Source organism: Egretta garzetta, unplaced genomic scaffold (genome assembly GCF_000687185.1).
Source record: "Egretta garzetta isolate BGI_Z169 unplaced genomic scaffold, ASM68718v1 scaffold85, whole genome shotgun sequence".
Classification (NCBI taxonomy): Eukaryota; Metazoa; Chordata; class Aves; order Pelecaniformes; family Ardeidae; genus Egretta; species Egretta garzetta.
Genome location: NW_009259718.1, coordinates 323,611 through 341,493, shown reverse-complemented (window position 1 = coordinate 341,493; position 17,883 = coordinate 323,611). Strand labels below are relative to the sequence as shown.

Here is a 17,883-nt window from a genome sequence, read left to right as displayed (position 1 = left end):
GTCTTCTTAAAAAAAGAAAAAAAAAAGCTGTTTCTCTCAGAAGAATTTCCTGGTAATGCACACGAAACCTCTCACACACACATATGTACATACAAAAATGAATATAATTTTATCTGTAAAAATGCTTGCATATATGTATATGCATACACAGACATATATATTTTGATATATACATAGAAATAAATTTATTATATGTATAGAGGTATGAGTGTCTGACCAGGTGCTGCTTCTGGCAGAATTTTCTCCATGCTTCTAGGACACAGAAGCTGAGCCCACAGGCTGTGGTGATCATATGCTCTGGGCATTACTTGGGATGGGTAGAACAGCACCTCGTTTCACCAGACAAACATCAGCAATCTGAGTCACCCACAGCTTAATCCTCTTCAAATAAAGACTGACTTGTTTTCAACCTCCTCTGAGCAGGCCTGGGAGGAGCATTTCTAGGTGTTCTTCCACTGCCAGCAGCAGTCTTAATTCTTTACTCTGGGTTGAACCTCACACCACCAATTTATGCTCCTGTGAGGCTGGTGAAAATGCTTCTATCATTCACCTCATTTGCTAGTATTTGCATGCCATGGTAAGAGGTAAGGGAGAGTAGAACAAACAGATCTTCTTTTTTTTCTCTTGTGGAAAATTCTGCCGAGTTCAATGGGATTTTTTGTATGAGTGCGGTTCTTTGGGTCAGACCCAGAGAGCCTTGCAATGAAAACACTCAGTTTAAATATATGGTCAGCAACTGAGCAAAGATGGAATGGATTTTGTGCTGCTTGGCTTCAAACTATAATGACTGATTATTGCTAGTGCCTTCGCATGTTTGTTTTCAATCAGATTGACATCATAAAGCCTTATTTACTTTTTCTCAAAAGTCTGTTTTCATTTGCCTTTCACTTCTCATTTGCAGCCTTAACGGGTTTGTATTTAGGCTCCTCATCTGTCTGTCTGTGATATATAACGACCCTCAGCAATTTTCCCCACTCTTCGCCCTAAGTTGTTGACTATCTGTAAAACAGTCCATTTGGAATAACCTCTGGAAATCGCTGTATCCACTCTTCACTAGGAGAGCCCTAGAGGCAAGATCAGTGAGAGGCCTGAGTGAAAGAACATTGCTGCATAATCTAGTGTCAGCCTCCATCAGTCCATCAGTGTGGCAGAAGGCAAAACTGAAAGAAGAGAAAAGATATAAATATGTGCAGTGAGATTCACCCATGAAATTTTTCACCTATATGAGAGCTTGGTCCAGGACCAGCTTCTCGGTTACTTTGTACCTTGCTACCAGACATTAACCTGGGCTCTCAGTGGGGTGATTGCCCCCTGCTCTCCCTTTCGCACACTTGAGCTCGTTGGTGCTGCCGTTCTGCATTAGATGGCATGGTTGGATGTGCGCTTTAAAGCTTGGGAATGGCTGTCATATGCGCTTGTAAATGACTTACTGCGCAGCAAGGGTGGAAGGAGAACCATGAGCGCTCACAGACCTCCAGCCTACCCTTGCAGACTCAAAGGGACACCAATCATTTCCTGGGAAAGAACCGCAGAGAGAACTGCAGAAAAGCTCACCTTTCCGCAGCACCAGGGTTGGGGAGGCAGCTGGCCAGCTCCTCCCTTCGCTCTGTCTCTTCACCAGCAGGATAACAGCAGCATCGTTTTCCTGAAGCCTCCCAAGAGCATCTGTTTGGGAATTAGTTGCTTTGTCACCAGCATGCCATCACTACGAAAGTGGACTAAGATATCCATGAGATATCCAGTGAGATAGCATGACAGAACAGTGCAGAAACTACAGACAAAGTCTATATCCTATAGTGATTGCTACAGATTTCAGTGTATGGAGGTGGTGTTTGTGAAAGGCATAGTACAAAGGACTTCAAAACTGTTTAACTAGTAGTGGGTATTTTTCCGATGCACATCAAGATCTAAGCACCCAGAATTTCTTTCTAACAGCCCCAAAGGCTTCCTTATAAAGAGAAACCTGGAATCCCTATTGCCTGGCACACCAAAATCCGAGTCAAAAAGGAATAAGGAACAAACTAACACTGACAGGTAGGTAGGGAGTATGTGTTGATCCCCTTGAATTGCTGTCTCCAGATTCTGGGATCCTAAGAATCCTGTGTAAGAGTTCCCATGTGTCAATGGAGATATTAGTTTCTACACTCTTTTTACAGTCAAGAAATGGGTGTAATAGCTTACAAGTCACCTCTAGAGTAATTTTGGGACTGTAAGAAACTGAGCAAGTCTGCATCAGCTAGCAGGCTCAGGTGAAAGATGGAGACTGTGCACTGTTTGTTTTCCAACTCGCTTCTGAAGCCCTTGTAAATGAAAACATGTAGGTCAAAATCTGTTGAGAGGAGGAAAAATCTTATGAAGTCCATATATTTTCCTTGCTTTCTTGCCAGCAGTTAAGTAGGTTAGCATGGCTTGCATTGGTGTCCATGCTTAAGAAGAGAGCGGAGGAAGGAAGGAAAATGTGACACCTGCAGTCCATAAGCTTGTTTATTGATCTGGATGAAAGACAGCGGGCACTCAGGAGACTTCAGATGGAGTCTACATCACTGGCCATCCATCCCAGCGCTCAACACTTACCTGCACTCTTCCCTTGCAGGCTGCTTCTCCTGGCTCCCTTAAGCTGCAGCATCAGCACTGCCCCTCTCACTCCTCCATCAGCCTTTGGGTTTGGTAGTGGTTTTAGTATGTGTTGTCAGAAACAAGGTTAATGACAGAATTCCTGTCTCACAGCCTGCTTATCCTCATAGTATCTAGGCATTTACCACGACAGAGGTCAATTAATTATATGCAGCTTCCAAAACCATTCTGACCTTTTCTGTACTTATACCCGAGTCCCTTTTCTGAGACAGCATAAATTGTCCAATTAGGGACAATTCCTACCTCCAGAATTAATTAATTACCCCAATTGCTTGTGCTGTGGTGAACAAAATGCTGTACAATACCCACCCTAATCTGCTGTGGATCAGAGCTGTTAGGATTCAAATTGCTAGCTGAGGACGTGCATGGCTTGTTGACCTGCCCTGCAGAACCCAAGCCCGTTTTCTGAGGTGGCTGTACCACAGAGTCATAAAAGTTAGGAGTGGAGATATCCTGTTCGGTTATCTGGTCTTTTTTTTTTTTTTTTGCAGGAAACCCACAGCAGGATGTTTTCCTAACAAAATTATTCTAGTATTTAGTACAACCTCTTTTCAAAAGTGCCTGCATGACAGAATCTGCCAGCTATGTCAAGGTACTAGTCACATTTTAGAGGGGCATGGTGACTGCTGGGGTTGAGAGTCAGCCTTCAATGCCTGCTTGTGCAGCGCTTTCTCTTAGGCTTTCTTTGATGTGTGTTGTCGATGAGCTGGCCAGGTCTGCCGCGGGCTCTTTCATTTCTGCCTGGGACATCACAGTTGTCAGATGTGCTCTGGAAAACCAGGGGTTGCTACGCGTCTTATTTAGAGATGTGAGATGTAAGCTGGGTATAATATCAACAGGAAAAAAAAACCCCTTGGTAGCCGTGCCATTGACTTCATTCAAACTCACACTGGGCCCGCAGGTTGTGTTGAAATGCATTTGCTTGAAATCAGTGTGTCACATCCCGAACAGTGCTCAGCATTTCCACTTCCCGCTCGGGCTGTGGAGGGTGATGGCTCGCAGCATCTGACGGAATTGAGACCTGGTTTTCCTACGTCTTTGCCCAGCAGAGTCACAACTGCGTTCAGGATGGTGCTTTCATTGCAAGGAATGGCACTGTTGTGCAAACCTTCATGACACTGCAGAGACATTTCGCACAGAAGTAGAAAGAGCAAAAAAACCGCAGCGTGTGACTTGTATGGTGATTCAGTTGTGCTGTCTATGCAGAGAGGATCACCTTGGCGCCAGCTATTCCTCTTATTTTAACTCTGTTTACGCAGCTAAGGGGGAAGAGGCAAGGAGGACTCTAGCAAGGTGATTTGTTTTTAAAGCCTGTTTGGTTTTGTTTAGCTATCTCACACTATTCAAACACAGGTGTGTGTGTGTGCATGCTGGGGGCGGGGGGTGTTGTGGTAGCTCAGTGCTAACAGCCAAATTAAACACTGGAATTTGATGGTGAGACAGTTTATTTTTTCTTCTTCCGTAAAATGAATTTAGTGCTGGTGAAATATATGCATAGACATCCTGGAGACTGAAGCCCTCTGTTTGTCCTTGTAGCAGTTACGTCCAGGCAGGGCAAACCCTCCCCATCCCCAGCTCTGCCAACTTCATCTCTGAGCAGGAGAGGTCCTCTGCAGTGATTTTGGATGCTGTGGTCCCTTCCATCCCTGGCCACCACTGCAAAGGAGACAGTGGAAGGCAAAGGAGGCGATACCAAATGGCAAGGCAGGATTTCTCCTTAGCTGCCACAGGTTAGGGCTATGCAGTGGGAGGCAAACTGGAATCGTGACTGCCATGCTAGACCAAGGCTCGGGCAAGCTGCAGAGAGGAGAGAACAGTTTGATCTCCTCTGGAATCTGTTTCTCAGCCAATCTTATGCCTAGTAAAAATCAGACAAGATCAGCAAAAAAAAAAAAAAAATAAAAAAAAAATCTGGTGAATCAGCATTAAAGCTCGTGATTTAAAGTAGGAGGCATCAGGAAATGCAGAAAAATGTCTCATCAGAGATACTGACTCTCAAGTATGTTGCCATTTATACAATGTTGTTCCTTTCCTGTGATTAGGAGGCCAAGTTAATATATTGGTATGTTCTAAAATGCATACTGCTTTGTTATTTTTCTTTGTACAAAGTAACAGCTCTTGCTTAGTACAGACTGAAACACTTATTTTTTAGGAGGAACTATTTCCTAATTTAGTAATTTAAATTGAAACAAGAGACTATTTTGACCTTTATTGTCATGCTATTGACATAGCATGATAGGAAGCATGCACTACTATTGAGGGCAATGGAAGACAATTTAAAAAAATACTAATACGTAACAAAACCAAAATGATGAAATAAAAATGGTCACAACTTTTTTTTTTTATGGCACAGGATTCATTTTTGGGAGAAATAAAAAAAGCAAACCCCAAACTATTTCCTGCAAGTCAAACATCAAAAAGTTGGTTTTTCAGGTGAAATGAAAGGTCTGCATTTATCCTCCTGTTACTTGAACTAAAATTAAAATAAAATTAGAGAGGATGTGGAACCTCCTCCATGTGGCATAAACCAACCACTAAGGAGGACCTGAGTAGCTCTGCCACTAATTTTTATCCTTGCAAGGAGCCCTCTGAGAGAATATCAGAAGGATAAAGGCAAAAGTGAAGCCTGCTGCTATTCAGTTCAGTTCAGTTCAGTTTGGTACAGCGTACCCTGAATACATGACCCAGTCCAGGTTAGCTGAATTTAAGCACAGTCTTACTGGACAGTATTCACCCTGACTGGTTTGGGTGACTGACTTGAATTATTGAATTATTGAATTAGCAACCTCCTCCCTAGGGTAGCCCATGGAGACTAAAAGTTTCTTCTGGAAGGTGGCACTGCAGGGCATCGCTTGCATCTCCTGTTGGACCAGGGTTGTTCTCGCTCTTTCCTGGCTTTGGTGGGAGCCCAGGAGGCCATCCTCCCACCGGTCATTAGATGGGGTGACTCCCTCTCTCCCTAGTGTTCCCTCCTGCTAGGGCTCCTTGGCGATTTAGTTAGGTGCATGCTTCAAGGTCTTCCCTGGCTTTAATCCAAAATGCTCAGCCCCTGTGCCAGGTGAAGCCTTTGCCAGGCCGGCAAAGAGTGAGCACCTTGCTCGCTGGTGGGCAGGTTTGGGGGGTGGTAGCACCATGGCTGGGAAGGGACAGGAGAAGGGAGAGATGCCCCCTTCCCAGCAGTGCTGGGAGGCAAGAGGCTCAGCGCACGTCGCTGGCAGTGGAAGCCGGTGGGATGGGGAGGGGAGAGGAGGGGGGCATGGTACCTGACCCAGCAGGAGCTGCACACACCTGTAAAGGAGGTGCCATGAGCTGCGTTCATGGAAAAAACCCAGTGAAGGTGAATGTCTGCATACGCTGAGCTCGAAGGTGATATCCAGTGAGAGTAGAATGAGTTACTGCAACTGCCCTTCTGGTTTATTTTTGTCTAGGGGAAGAGGAGTATTGTCTTTTGTGTGCAGTGTGTTTATAACTCAATTTCCCTTCTGCCTGATGCCTTGCTCCATGCTCTCTTCTCCTCCTCCATCTGGTTTCTATTGTAGTTTTAAATGAGGACAGTTTGGCTGTCTGGCAGAACAAGCGGGGTCTGTGTGACACCAGCTGCCTCTTCCAACTTCTAAGCCTCCAGCACAGTTTTAATTATAGAAGTGTCAAGATTGGATAATCCCCCCCCCCCCCCGCCCCCCTCCTCTTTTTGTGCCTGCACGCACATGCACAGCCCCTGCTACAAATCCATGCCCAATCTTTCTTTGGGAGAGACCCAGTTCTGTGATTTATGTGTGCCCTGTTTTGCCCATACAGTCCCATTGTAAAGCGCATCCTAGAGTCTGTACCTCCCCGCACTCAGGGTTGATCACAGCCTTTGTTTTTGGTTCATTGGGAGCCACATCTGAAATAATCAAACTGCCTCAGAGACGGCTGGAAGTGGGAGGGAACCACTCACTGCCCCTCTAACCTCACCTCCCCCAAGTGCCCAAAAGACTCAGCTTTGTAGGAGATCAGAGCGGCTCAGGAATTTCAGAGCTGCAGGTTCTGCTCAAAGAAAACATTTATTGTGCTCCAGTTTCATACAAGTGCTGCATTTAGGCACTTGCTTTGCAGGGAGCTGATGCAGTCCCTTCACCTCCAGGGATCTGAGGTCAAAGTCTGTAATTTTTGGTTGCGAGTGAAATGTGTTCTATGTGGGATTTTTTTTTTTTTTTGACATCACAAACCTGCCACACATTTTGGCGTATCTGGCTGTTTCTTTTCAGAAGAGCTAAAGACCTGGTAGGGCAGGAAATCATGTACATGATGAGTGAAGGTCACTGGCAGAGATATGTGAGAAACCCAGGGCTGGAAAAGCAGGCAAGATTGAAGGGCTGGAGTAAGAGATATCTACAGAGCTCAGTGCATATTGTCTATCTATCTGCAGTCTCCAAGGTTGTCTCTGCTGTGGAGTCTTCACCCACTTTTAAAAATGGCCCCTCAGGCTTCTTTTTTTGCTTACCAGTCCTCAACAGATGGATCTAACCTTCTCTAGTTTTTATATAAGAGGTTTGCTTAACTGCCTGAGGCTTCTTAACCTAATTTATCCCAAGGAAACTTAAAACTCAGCAAAAAAAAAAAAAGTGTGATTTAAATGGTCTTACTTTCAGGAGGTCAAATTTGTCACAACAAACATCACTATATGCATTTTTATATGCTTATTCTTAACACTGCACTTCTAGAAAGTATCTAATAAAGGGCCCTGTGGGCACGGACCTCACTTGCATGGCAGCTGGCCACCATCATAAGAAGTTTGTCTATGTGAAAGACTATTTAATTTTTAAACAAACCTTGTCTCATGGCTGTCCTGCTCAAACAGCTTTTCTGTTCAATTAATTCACCTTTTTCCGAGTGGCATGGAGTGGTTCACCCATTCTCCTACCCAAATGCATCTGAAGTGAACGTGGATCTGCCCAGCTTTCCTTTTTGCTGTTTTCATTAGATTTATTCTGAGGGACCCCTACCAAGAAGGAAATCTTAATATGCTGTGTACGCATAGCTCCTGCCATAAAGATGGTACAGCCTGACCAGACAGAAAGGAAGAAGAGGCCTGAAGTCATTTGCCTTTCCTTTTTTTTTTATTTCTAGCACACTTATCATCATATGATCTGAGTTCCCTACTGCAGTTACAGATAACCAGGTCTTACTCAGAGATAGGAAAGTCCTCTTTCTTGATGCGTCACTTGAGCATTTCTCGGCAGGATTTTAAGGAAATGTCGTACTTTTCTTTTGCTCTGTCTCCTTCCACATCATCTAATCCTCCTAGGAAAGTGGGTGCTGTAGGCACTGGCAGGGATGCTTTCCCTGTTCCTTCTGAAAGGTGCTGATGTGCCTTCTCAAAAGTCCTTGAGGAAAGAATCCTATAACTGTGACTGATGTGGACAAAGCTCTGACTCTGTAGACTTCACCTGTTCTCTTGGCAATTTCATGGTTTCCCATGAAGATTATTGTTGTAGTAGGCTAGGGCTCCTGCCAGAAGCTCAACTGTTAGCCTTAGCCCAACAACTCGGGGATCTTAAAAATCAGCCCAAGGGCTTTGAGTGTGATACAGCTTGGCATTATGAGTCCCTGCTCAAAAAAACATACAGTCAATTTTTCCCTATTCTTCTGAAGAGTCTCCTTTAACTGAGGAGAACTAGTCTCTTTGGATCATTCAGGCTTCCAAGTAAACAGTGGCACTTTATGCATTTCTCCATTTGGGTTGGCCATGCTGAGAAGAGAAAGGATGCACAAGAAGGACCTCTTTACCTCCTTCAGTATGAGCTGGGAGGCAGAAAGGTAGCACTTCCTTTAACTGACCAGGCTGTCACTGAGGTAGGCACCAGCCCTTCTCACCAGAGCCTGTGCCCTGGGCTGCTTGGTAGGGCCAAGTCCACCCATGAACTGGCTCTGGCTTCACTGGCACCCGTGAGAAATACAACATTGTACCAGCTGTTTTTTCTTCAGGTTGTCCCTGGAGTGCTGTCTTTGGATGCCGCTTAATGAAGCATGTGTTAATATATCATTATGGTCCTGAACTTCAAGCAGAAGTAGTCAGGGAAGGTCCAGCCAGAGGCGTTATCTCTTGTGGGGTTGTGAAGATGCAGTAATTTCTATGCCTGGCTTTTTGGTCAAATGTGTGGCTTAGTCTGTTCTCTTCCACACAGTTTTCTGAACACGCAGTGCAGCAGAGTTAGCATTACAGCAGGGAACTTCAACTTCTGCATTTACTGACTTTTGTGCTTACGGCTGTGTGAAGCATTGCATTAAATACACAGCAGTTTCCAGCACCTAATAAGGAAGCACCTCTCTTACTGTTATTGTTAGAGCTAGGGGTTGTTATAGTACTGGGGACAGGCAGGCTTGGTCTCACCAAGAGGATGAGGGTTTCCTCTACCTATATAATGGGGAAAAAAATAAACATGCGCTTTGGGTCCAGGTCTGGACATAAATGTTGTGCCTCAGGCTCCTCTTGGCTTTAAGGCTGGTTAAGTCTTTGGCTGGTTTTGTTGATGGAGTTCTTTGAAGCCAATGTCAGATTTTGTCAGTGTGCAGATCTAGTCAATATTTGAACTTTATACCCCCTCTGTGGGAGTTTATGAGCACTAAACTGTGGGGTATGTAGGCTTATATGGAAGTGCAAATGCTTCTCTGATTTTTATCCAAGCCAATCAGACCTTTTGGCATGATTCAGCGAGGCTGGAGCTCTATCTTGGGGAGGGGGGAGGTTCCCAGGACCTCATGCTTTACCTCATGCTTTCAATTAGAATGAAGTTGCCTCTTTTTTCTGGGAAGAAAAGAAAAAGGGAGAGGAAAAAATGTTACCTTTCTCCCCACAATGTTTCTCTGACTTCAGGCTCAGTCATTGCCATACGGCAACGAGTGTGGCATGTCCCAACCATAGCATATCCTCACTCTGCAAATTGGCTACAGCCACTTTGTGGGGTTTATTTTTGGTTTGCCCCGTGTTTCTCCCATTGCTGTACCCTTCCCTGCATCTGCAGAGAGCCTCTGCTGCTGTTCCATGAAACTGTCTCCTCTGTGGCCACCAGTGGAAGTTCTTGGTGTGTATTCACTGGGCATCTTGCCTTGCTTTCCTCTCCTAGTCCCCTACGTGCTGAAGAGCTGTGCGGAGTTCATTGAGACTCATGGCATTGTGGATGGGATCTACCGCCTCTCAGGAGTGACATCCAACATACAAAAGCTGAGGTAAGGGCAATCTGTCTGAGCGCTGGAGGGATTCGGTGACGCTGCCCCATACCTTTTCGCTGTTAGTCCCACAGGCATAGATTGGGGCCAACAGAGCTCTACACTGATGCAGAAGAGAAATGGTCTCTGAAGCTGGTAACAGGGAAATGCAATGTTTCAGGGATTAGTCCATGACAAAGAAAAAAAAATCTCCCTCTGCATCTATTAATGGGAAAGGCCTGGAGGGTCTCAGCACAAATTCTGAGTTGCTCTCTCTCACTTCAAGACCAAGCAATCTATATCAGTTTGAGGTCCACACGTGGGACTACATTACGGAAACCAGAGACAAGCTAAAACCTTGGGGCCTGATCCCAAGAGACAATCTGGGCTAGGCTGCAGAGACATCTCTGCTTTCCAGTTTGTTTTTTCCTCTAGCTGTAGAAGAGTGTTTAGGGTGGAGTACTGGGATGCTACAGCTCTTATTCTCCTCCATTGTTACATCTCCATGTTGTTTCAGACAAGAGTTTGTTTCTGACCAATGCCCGGATCTGACAAGGGAAGTTTACCTCCAGGACATCCACTGTGTGGGGTCACTCTGCAAGCTGTACTTCAGGGAACTGCCCAACCCTCTCCTCACTTATGAGCTCTACAAGAAATTCACGGTGAGACCCTTTGCTGTTCTCATTCCTCTCTGGCAGAGTGGATGGGCTGCAGGTTCTTTCATGACAGCTCTTTGGGATTCACTCCAATGTCCTGGCTTCTGGTGCACCTACCTGTATATACACTTCTCAGTGCTCTTTTCTTCCCCCCATTTAATGTTCATTTCTCTCAGTTTCTCTGCTGTTTCCTTCCCTTCATCTTGCTCGTTTTTTCCCTGCATTGCTTCCCTGCTGTTACTCTTTCTCTCCACTGTGTACCTCCTCCCAGAATTACTAATTCTCTTTCTTTTCCTCATTACTGTCCATCACTGAGAGTCTTCTGGGTCACCTGGGGCTTGCGATCAGAATCACAAGGGTGCAGTTTCTTCCTCTCGGTCCCCCCAACAGTCTTGACACCTGGGCAAACGGATGGCTCAGCCCATGTGTAAAGTACCAACTTTTCTGCACCTATAGCATTGTTCACACAATTTGTCAGTGCACAAATGATGATACAGGTTATGCCAGCTATGGCATATCAGGTCCATCATGATCATGTCATAAATACAAACTGCAGAGGAAAGTGGCAGTTGGCCAAGCAGAAATCTCTAACCTTGTTTAAAAGGATTATAATTCAAAGGGTAGTAACTCGATTCTGCAAAACAACCATAGATTATACATGGATGCGGTTGGAGCCTAGGAGCAGACTGCGGGGGAGCAGAAAAATAAGACCACAAAGCCTGAATTTTTAAGAAAGTTGGCTAATTTTGATGACAGCTAATATTTTATTATAAGGTGGCACAGCAAGCTATGCTTGTTGTTAAGGTTGCCTGCTTCTTACTGCTCTAAATCCACTTTCAGTTGTTTATGACACAAACAAATTTAAATCTGGTCATTCAGGCTGAAATCTTACGTGCTAGAGGTGTGAATTTTCAGCTAAAAGCATTCACCAGCTTCTTAAAACAACTGGGGTGGGGGGATGGGAAGGATTGTTTCCTCAGCGTTAGAAACATCCGTCCTTTGTTAAGAATTTCTGTCATCCTACTCTTCTCCATTTGCTGGGAGCTGGAGGGGACAGACATCACCAAAAATGTCAGATGTTGCAGAGAAGTTCTGCAAAATCATGTCCAAATGAAATGGGAAGTGACAAGTAAGCTTAGCTTCAGGTGTTGCTGTCTGCATTGCCTCTGTCCGGAATCAAGCACTTCCAAGAGGCTCTGCTATGGCACAGGAGGCACTGGGAGAGACATGCCAGGGTCCACACGGGAAGAGGATGTCCTCCAAAGATGCCCTGTTGCCTGTTGTCGGAAGAGGCCAGAGGGCTTGCCGTAGGGCAAAGCCAGGCGGGACCAGCCAAGCAGCAACCTGCTATAAGAAGTCAGGTGGCTGTTGGGGACCACAGCTGAGCTGGGGAATGCGAGGTGGGAATTGGCTCGCTGTGCTGCCTGACAGATATGCAATAGTGCTAGGTATCTTGCTGTTCCGATGCCAAGTTTTAAGTAACATTGGTCTGTGTTTCAAGGTGATGTATAGTCAAAACTGCAGTCAAAATTCTGAGCAGATCTGCAAAATTGACCTATATCCTCAGGATACAGGGTTCCTGAGGATATAGGATAGGCTCTCTAGAGACAGTCAGGATGAATAGGACCTTGAAAATACAGGGTATTATTCAACCATTCACAGTAACTGATGAGTCTCATTCTTGTTGAAGCTGTTCGGCTGGTGTCTTTCTGGCTATCACTACTGATTTATGAAAGGAAACATGAAGATTTAGATGGAAACTTTTTTTAGGAAAGAATGTTTGCTGAAAAGTGCAGTTTTGGGATGATGACTTGCAGATTTTCATTAGATACATTTGGTAAATAGTTTTATTCAAAAGCAAAAGGGAAAACACTTCTGTAACTGTCTAAATGTTTCTTTTACAAATACTTTCTAATGGAAATGTTTCAATATTAAATCAACACATCAAACTTGTAAATAAAACATCTTTCAGAAAAGGGTTAAGCAGCCCAATATTTAAATGACAATTTCTTTGACTTTTGATTGAGTGTGATGCTTTGGTCAACCTTGAACAATTGGTTTTTCAAAATCTTGTGCCAGCTACCCAAAATGTTATCACTTTGGAGTGACCTAAAAGGGATTTTTTTTTTTTTTTTTTTTGATCTCCGGCTTTTTAGTTTGTCCGCTTAGCCAGAAAATCCATTATTCACGTAAGTCTACTCAGTAGGGATTTATAATGGGTAACCCAGCTGACAGGAAGCACAGTCAGATACCAGGAGGAAAGCAAGAAAAAAGACCAATTCCCCATGGAGCAGAAAAACCGCTAGGAGCATGTGTATGCGTGGGGTGTCTGGACAGGGAACGGTGGCAGCTGTGCCTCAGCAGAAGAGCGCTGGTAGGAGTAGAGGATGCATGCTAATCCCAGCCTGACTCAGTCAGAGTCAGGGATGGGATAGGCTGATGAGATGGGATAGGCTTGACTTTGAGTCACAGGAGTGATTCAGTCATTTGTGGCTAAGGAAAGTCAAATTCTTAATGACTAGGGAGGGGTTCGCCTCTTGGTCATCACTATGTCAAGTTTGCAGATGTAACATCCCAGTCATGAGCTCACTGGCTATCAACTTCTGCAAAAGGATGCCCTCTCACACTCTCCATTTTTCCATCTTGTATTCTGGTGATGGATTCTTGTTTCACAGGATTCACAAGTTGACTCTGCTTGGCTTGTTCTAGCCTGGGCACAGTGGGACCGAGTACTGCCTCGGAGCAAATCAGCTGTAGGAGGCCAAGCCTACCTTCTCTCTCTAGATTCTATTCCACTTGTTAACCAGCTATGCTGCTTTTGGCTGGGGTAGAGTTAGTTTTCTTCACAGTAGCTAGTATGGGGCTATGTTTGAGATTTATGCTAGAAACAGTGTCAATAACACAGGGATGTTTTAGTTATTGCTGAGCAGGGCTTACAAAGGGTCAAGGCCTTTTCTGCTCCTCACACCACCCCACCAGTGAGTAGGCTGGGGGTGCACAAGAAATCGAGAGGGGAAACAGCTGGGACAGCTGACCCCAACTGATCAAAGGGATATTCCATACCATATGATGTCATGCTCAGCATATAAAGCTGGGGGAAGAAGAAGGAAGGGGGGATTTTGGGAGTGATGGCATTTTAGAATCATAGAATCATTAAAGTTGGAAAAGACCTCTAAGATCATCAAGTCCCGAAGTGCCATGTCTGCAGGTTTTTTGAACACCTCCAGCAATGGTGACTCCACCACCTCTCTGGGCAGCCTGTTCCAATGTTTGACCACTCTTTCAGTAAAGAAATTTTTCCTAATACCCAATCAAAACCTCCCCTGATGCAACTTGAGGCCATTGCCTCTTGTCCTATCGCTAGTTACCTGGGAGAAGAGACTGACACCCACCTCACTACAACCTCCTTTCAGGTAGTTGCAGGGGGCTATAAAGCCTCCCCTCTGCCTCCTCTTCTCCAGGCTGAACAACCCCAGTTCCCTCAGCTGCTCCCCATCAGAGTTGTGCTCCAGACCCCTCACCAGCTTTGTTGCCTTTCTTTGGACACACTCCAGCACCTCAATGACCTTCTTGTAGTGAGGGGCCCAAAACTGAACACAGTATTCAAGGTGCGGCCTCACCAGGGCTGAGTACAGGGGAAGGATGACTTCCCTGGTCCTGCTGGCCACACAATTTCTGATAACAAGCCAGGATGCTGTTTGCTTTCTTGGCCACCTGGGCACACTGCTGACTCATACTCAGCCAGCTGTCAACCAGGACCCCAGGTCCTTTTCTGTCATGCAGCTTTCTAGCCAATCTTCCCCAAGCCTGGAGCATTGCATGAGGTTGTTGTGACCCAAGCACAGAACCCAGCACTTGGCCTTGTTGAACCTCATACAATTGGCCTTGACCTATTCATCCAGCCTCTCCAGATGCCTCTGTAGAGCCTTCCTACCCTCAAGCAGATTGACACTCCCGCCCAATTTGGTGTCATCTGCAATCATACTGAGGGTGCACTCAATCCCCTCATCCAGATCATTGATAAAGACATTAAACAGAACTGTCCCCAATACTAAGCCCTGGGGAACACCACTTGTGACCGGCCACCAACTGGATTTAACTCCATTCACCACAACTCTTTGGGCCCAGCCATCCAGCCAGTTTTCTACCCAGCAAAGAGTACCCCTGTCTAAGCCATGAGCAGTCAGTTTCTCCAGGAGAATTCTGTGGGAAATGGTGTCAAATTCTAGGTAGACAACATCCACAGCCCTTCCTTCATCCACTAAGTGGGTTGCCTTGCCATAGAAGAAGATCAAGTTGGTCAGGGCAGACCTGCCCTTCATAAACCCATGCTGACTGGGCCTGATCACGTGGTTATCCTGCACATGACTGGTGAGCGCACTCAAGATGAACTGCTCCATGACCTTCCCCGGTACCAAGGTCAGGCTGACAGGCCTGTAGTTCCCTGGATCCTCTTTCCAGCCCTTCTTGTAGATGGGCATCACATTGGCAGGCCTCTAATTGTCTGGGACCTCCCTTTTCTGCTGAAAAATGATGGAGATTGGCTTGTCAGGCTTCCCTACCAGCTCCCTCAGTACTCTCAGGTGGATCCCATCCAGCCCCATAGACTTGTGAGTGTCCAGGTGGCTCAGCAGATTGTTAACTGCTTCCTCCTGTATTATGGGGGAGGTTATTCTGCTATCCGTCCCTGTCTTTCAGCTCAGGGGCCTGAATACCCTGGGGATAACTGGTCTGACTATTAAAGACTGATGCAAAGAAGGCATTAAGTACCTCAGCCTTTTCCTCATCCTTGGTGGCAATGTTCCCCCTTGCATCCAATAAAGGATAGAGATTCTCCTTGGCTTTTTTTTTTTGTTGTTAATGTATTTGTAAAAGCATTTTTTGTTATCTCTTACAACAGTGGCCAGGTTGAGTTCTAGCTGGGCTTTTGCCTTTCTCATTTTCTCCCTGCATGACCCAATGAGACCCCTGTACTCTTTTTGAGTTGCCTGTCCCTTCTTCCAAAAGTGGTAAACTCTCCTTTTCTTCCTGAGTTCCAGCAAAAGCTCCCTGTTCATCCAGATTGTCTTCTCTGCCAGTTCATCTTACGGCACATGGGGACAGCCTGCTCCTGTGCCTTTAAGACTTCTTCCTTGAAGAATACCCAGCCTTCCTGGACCCCTTTGCCCTTCAGGACTGTCTCCCAAGGGACTCTCCTGTGTCCTGAATAGGCCAAAGTCTGCCCTCCAGAAATCCATGGTAGTGGTTTTCCTGACCCCCCTTCTTTAGTTCACCAAGAATCAAGAATTCTATCATTTCATGGTCGTTAAGGCCAAGACAACCTCTGACCACCACATCTCCCACCAGTCCTTCTCTATCTGCAAACAGCAGGTCAAGCGAGGCACCTCCCCTGGTAGGCTCACTCACCAGCTGTGTCAGGAATTTATCTTCCACACACTGCAGGAACCTTCTGAACAGTTTCATCCCTGCTGTGTTGTATTTCCAGCAGATGTCTGTTAAGTTGAAGTACCCCATGAGAACAAGGGCTCATGGTTGAAAGACTTCTGCCAGCCACTTGTAGAATGCTTCATCTACCTCTTCAACCCAGTTGGGCAGTCTATAACAGACTTGCAGCAGGATATCTGCCTTGTTGGCCTTCCCCCTCATTCTTACCCATAAACACTCGACCTTTTGTCTTCCCAAGTCACCGTTACCCGTGATGGAGCCCTGCTTTCCTGGAGGTGGCTGAACACCTGCCTGCCCATGGGAAGTAGTGAATTAATTCCTTGTTTTGCTTTGCTTGCGTGTGTGGCTTTTGCTTTACCTATTAAACAGTCTTTATCTCAATCCATGAATTTTCTCACTTTTACTCTTCTGATTCTTTCCCCCATCCCACCATGGGGAAGTGAGAAAGTGGCTGGGTGGGTCTTAGTTGCCAGCCAGGATTAAATCATGACACCGGGGCTTGTGAACTGTGCACTCCCAGAATCTCCAGTGGAGTAAAAAAAAAATCTTAAATGACATGAATTCATATCATGATTAACAGACATGGAATAAATGGAGTTACTGGTTCTTCCTTGAATTCTGAATTCTGCTGCTGTAATCCTGAGTTTTGGAGGGGGCCTCTGATTTGAAAGGCTCAACACGTATGGGTCAGAAATGTGGCTTGGAGGTATGACTGGGTCATGACCTCAGAGAAGCTGGTATTCACTTGCTAAAGCATTAGGTCTTTGAGACCTGGAAGTTAAATATGGGAATGAAAATCAGCACTGCAGGAGAAAATACTGTGTACAATCTAGCTGAAAAATAGTATTTCAAATGCACCAGTTAAAGTTTGTATTTATCTCCTCCTTCATCTTTGGACAAAGCCATTCAACTGGAAACCTTGTATGAAGATCACAGACTTTATACTTAGGACTTCTGGCCTAATGGTAATGGGTTGTGGTTTTTTTTTTTTAAAAAGGAGCTGTAGTTATGGGTTATACCTTCATTTTGGGCAAAACTAGTGTATCTGCATCTCATGTACACCAAACTAGTGCACTCATTTTTTTTCTTTGCCATCACACCAGTGAGTAAGTTCAAACTACAGGGCATAGATCTCAATTCCCAGTGTCAGGGAATAAAGCATGATTCATATTCATCTCTGGCCTTGAAACCGGTAATATCTGGTTTGCTGGTGGTTGTACATGAGAAGTGGTCTGCTGGGAAAAGGACACTGACCAGAACAGAGATGGCAACATCATCAGTGTGGATGTTGTAGTAACTACGACAATAAGATGCTTCTCTAGTTGTGGCTGGTAATTTCAGGTTCATAATGTTTAAGCGACGGGTGGTTTGGGATGGGTTATTTCCTTCTTTCCTTTCCTAGCAGTGCTGACGTCTGTCTGTAGGCAAAGCTTCTGCTGGCAGTGTGGGTCCCAGCATCTTTCTTTGAACTCGCTCCAAACTCCAGTGGCAGTAGGGTAGGCAGGAGGTTCCCAGACAGTCATGCATTGTTTGAACTTGCTGGTGGTTTGTCCTCCCCCAGCACAAATATTGAGAGGGAATATCTGAACAGATGAATACCAATGCAGTAAACTCCTAGGAATGCAGAAAAAAGCTTATTGTGGCTCTTTAAGCTCTTGGTCCATAGAGACTTGCTCAGGACCTAGATGTATAACCTTGATTCTGTCTAACCTAGTCTAAACCTGAGCATAAGAATTTGTTAATCTACCTGGACAACATCACTGGACAGTGATTTTGCTAAGGCTTGTCCCACCATAAAAGATGCAAACTCACACAGACTACTCCTTATAGCTATTCCCATATGACAGCAAGAAATATTGCTTATTTTGATGAATATGGAACATGTATATCCCAGCTGTTTTCATAAAACAGGGCTTGAAAGATCTATTTTATTTTTAACAGTTTTGGGTGGGAGGGG

The 17,883-nt window shown here is 45.2% G+C and overlaps 1 protein-coding gene across 1 annotated transcript in view; it reads left to right on the top strand.

The window, feature by feature from the left end:
* The window catches only part of ARHGAP31 (Rho GTPase activating protein 31), a 63,547-nt gene that overhangs the window by 25,955 nt on the left and 19,709 nt on the right, over positions 1-17,883 (top strand). Inside the window, exons 2-3 of the mRNA XM_009639079.2 lie at positions 9,744-9,846; positions 10,343-10,487. Coding sequence (XP_009637374.1) covers positions 9,744-9,846; positions 10,343-10,487 — 248 coding nt within the window. The remainder of the gene's footprint in view (positions 1-9,743; positions 9,847-10,342; positions 10,488-17,883) is intronic.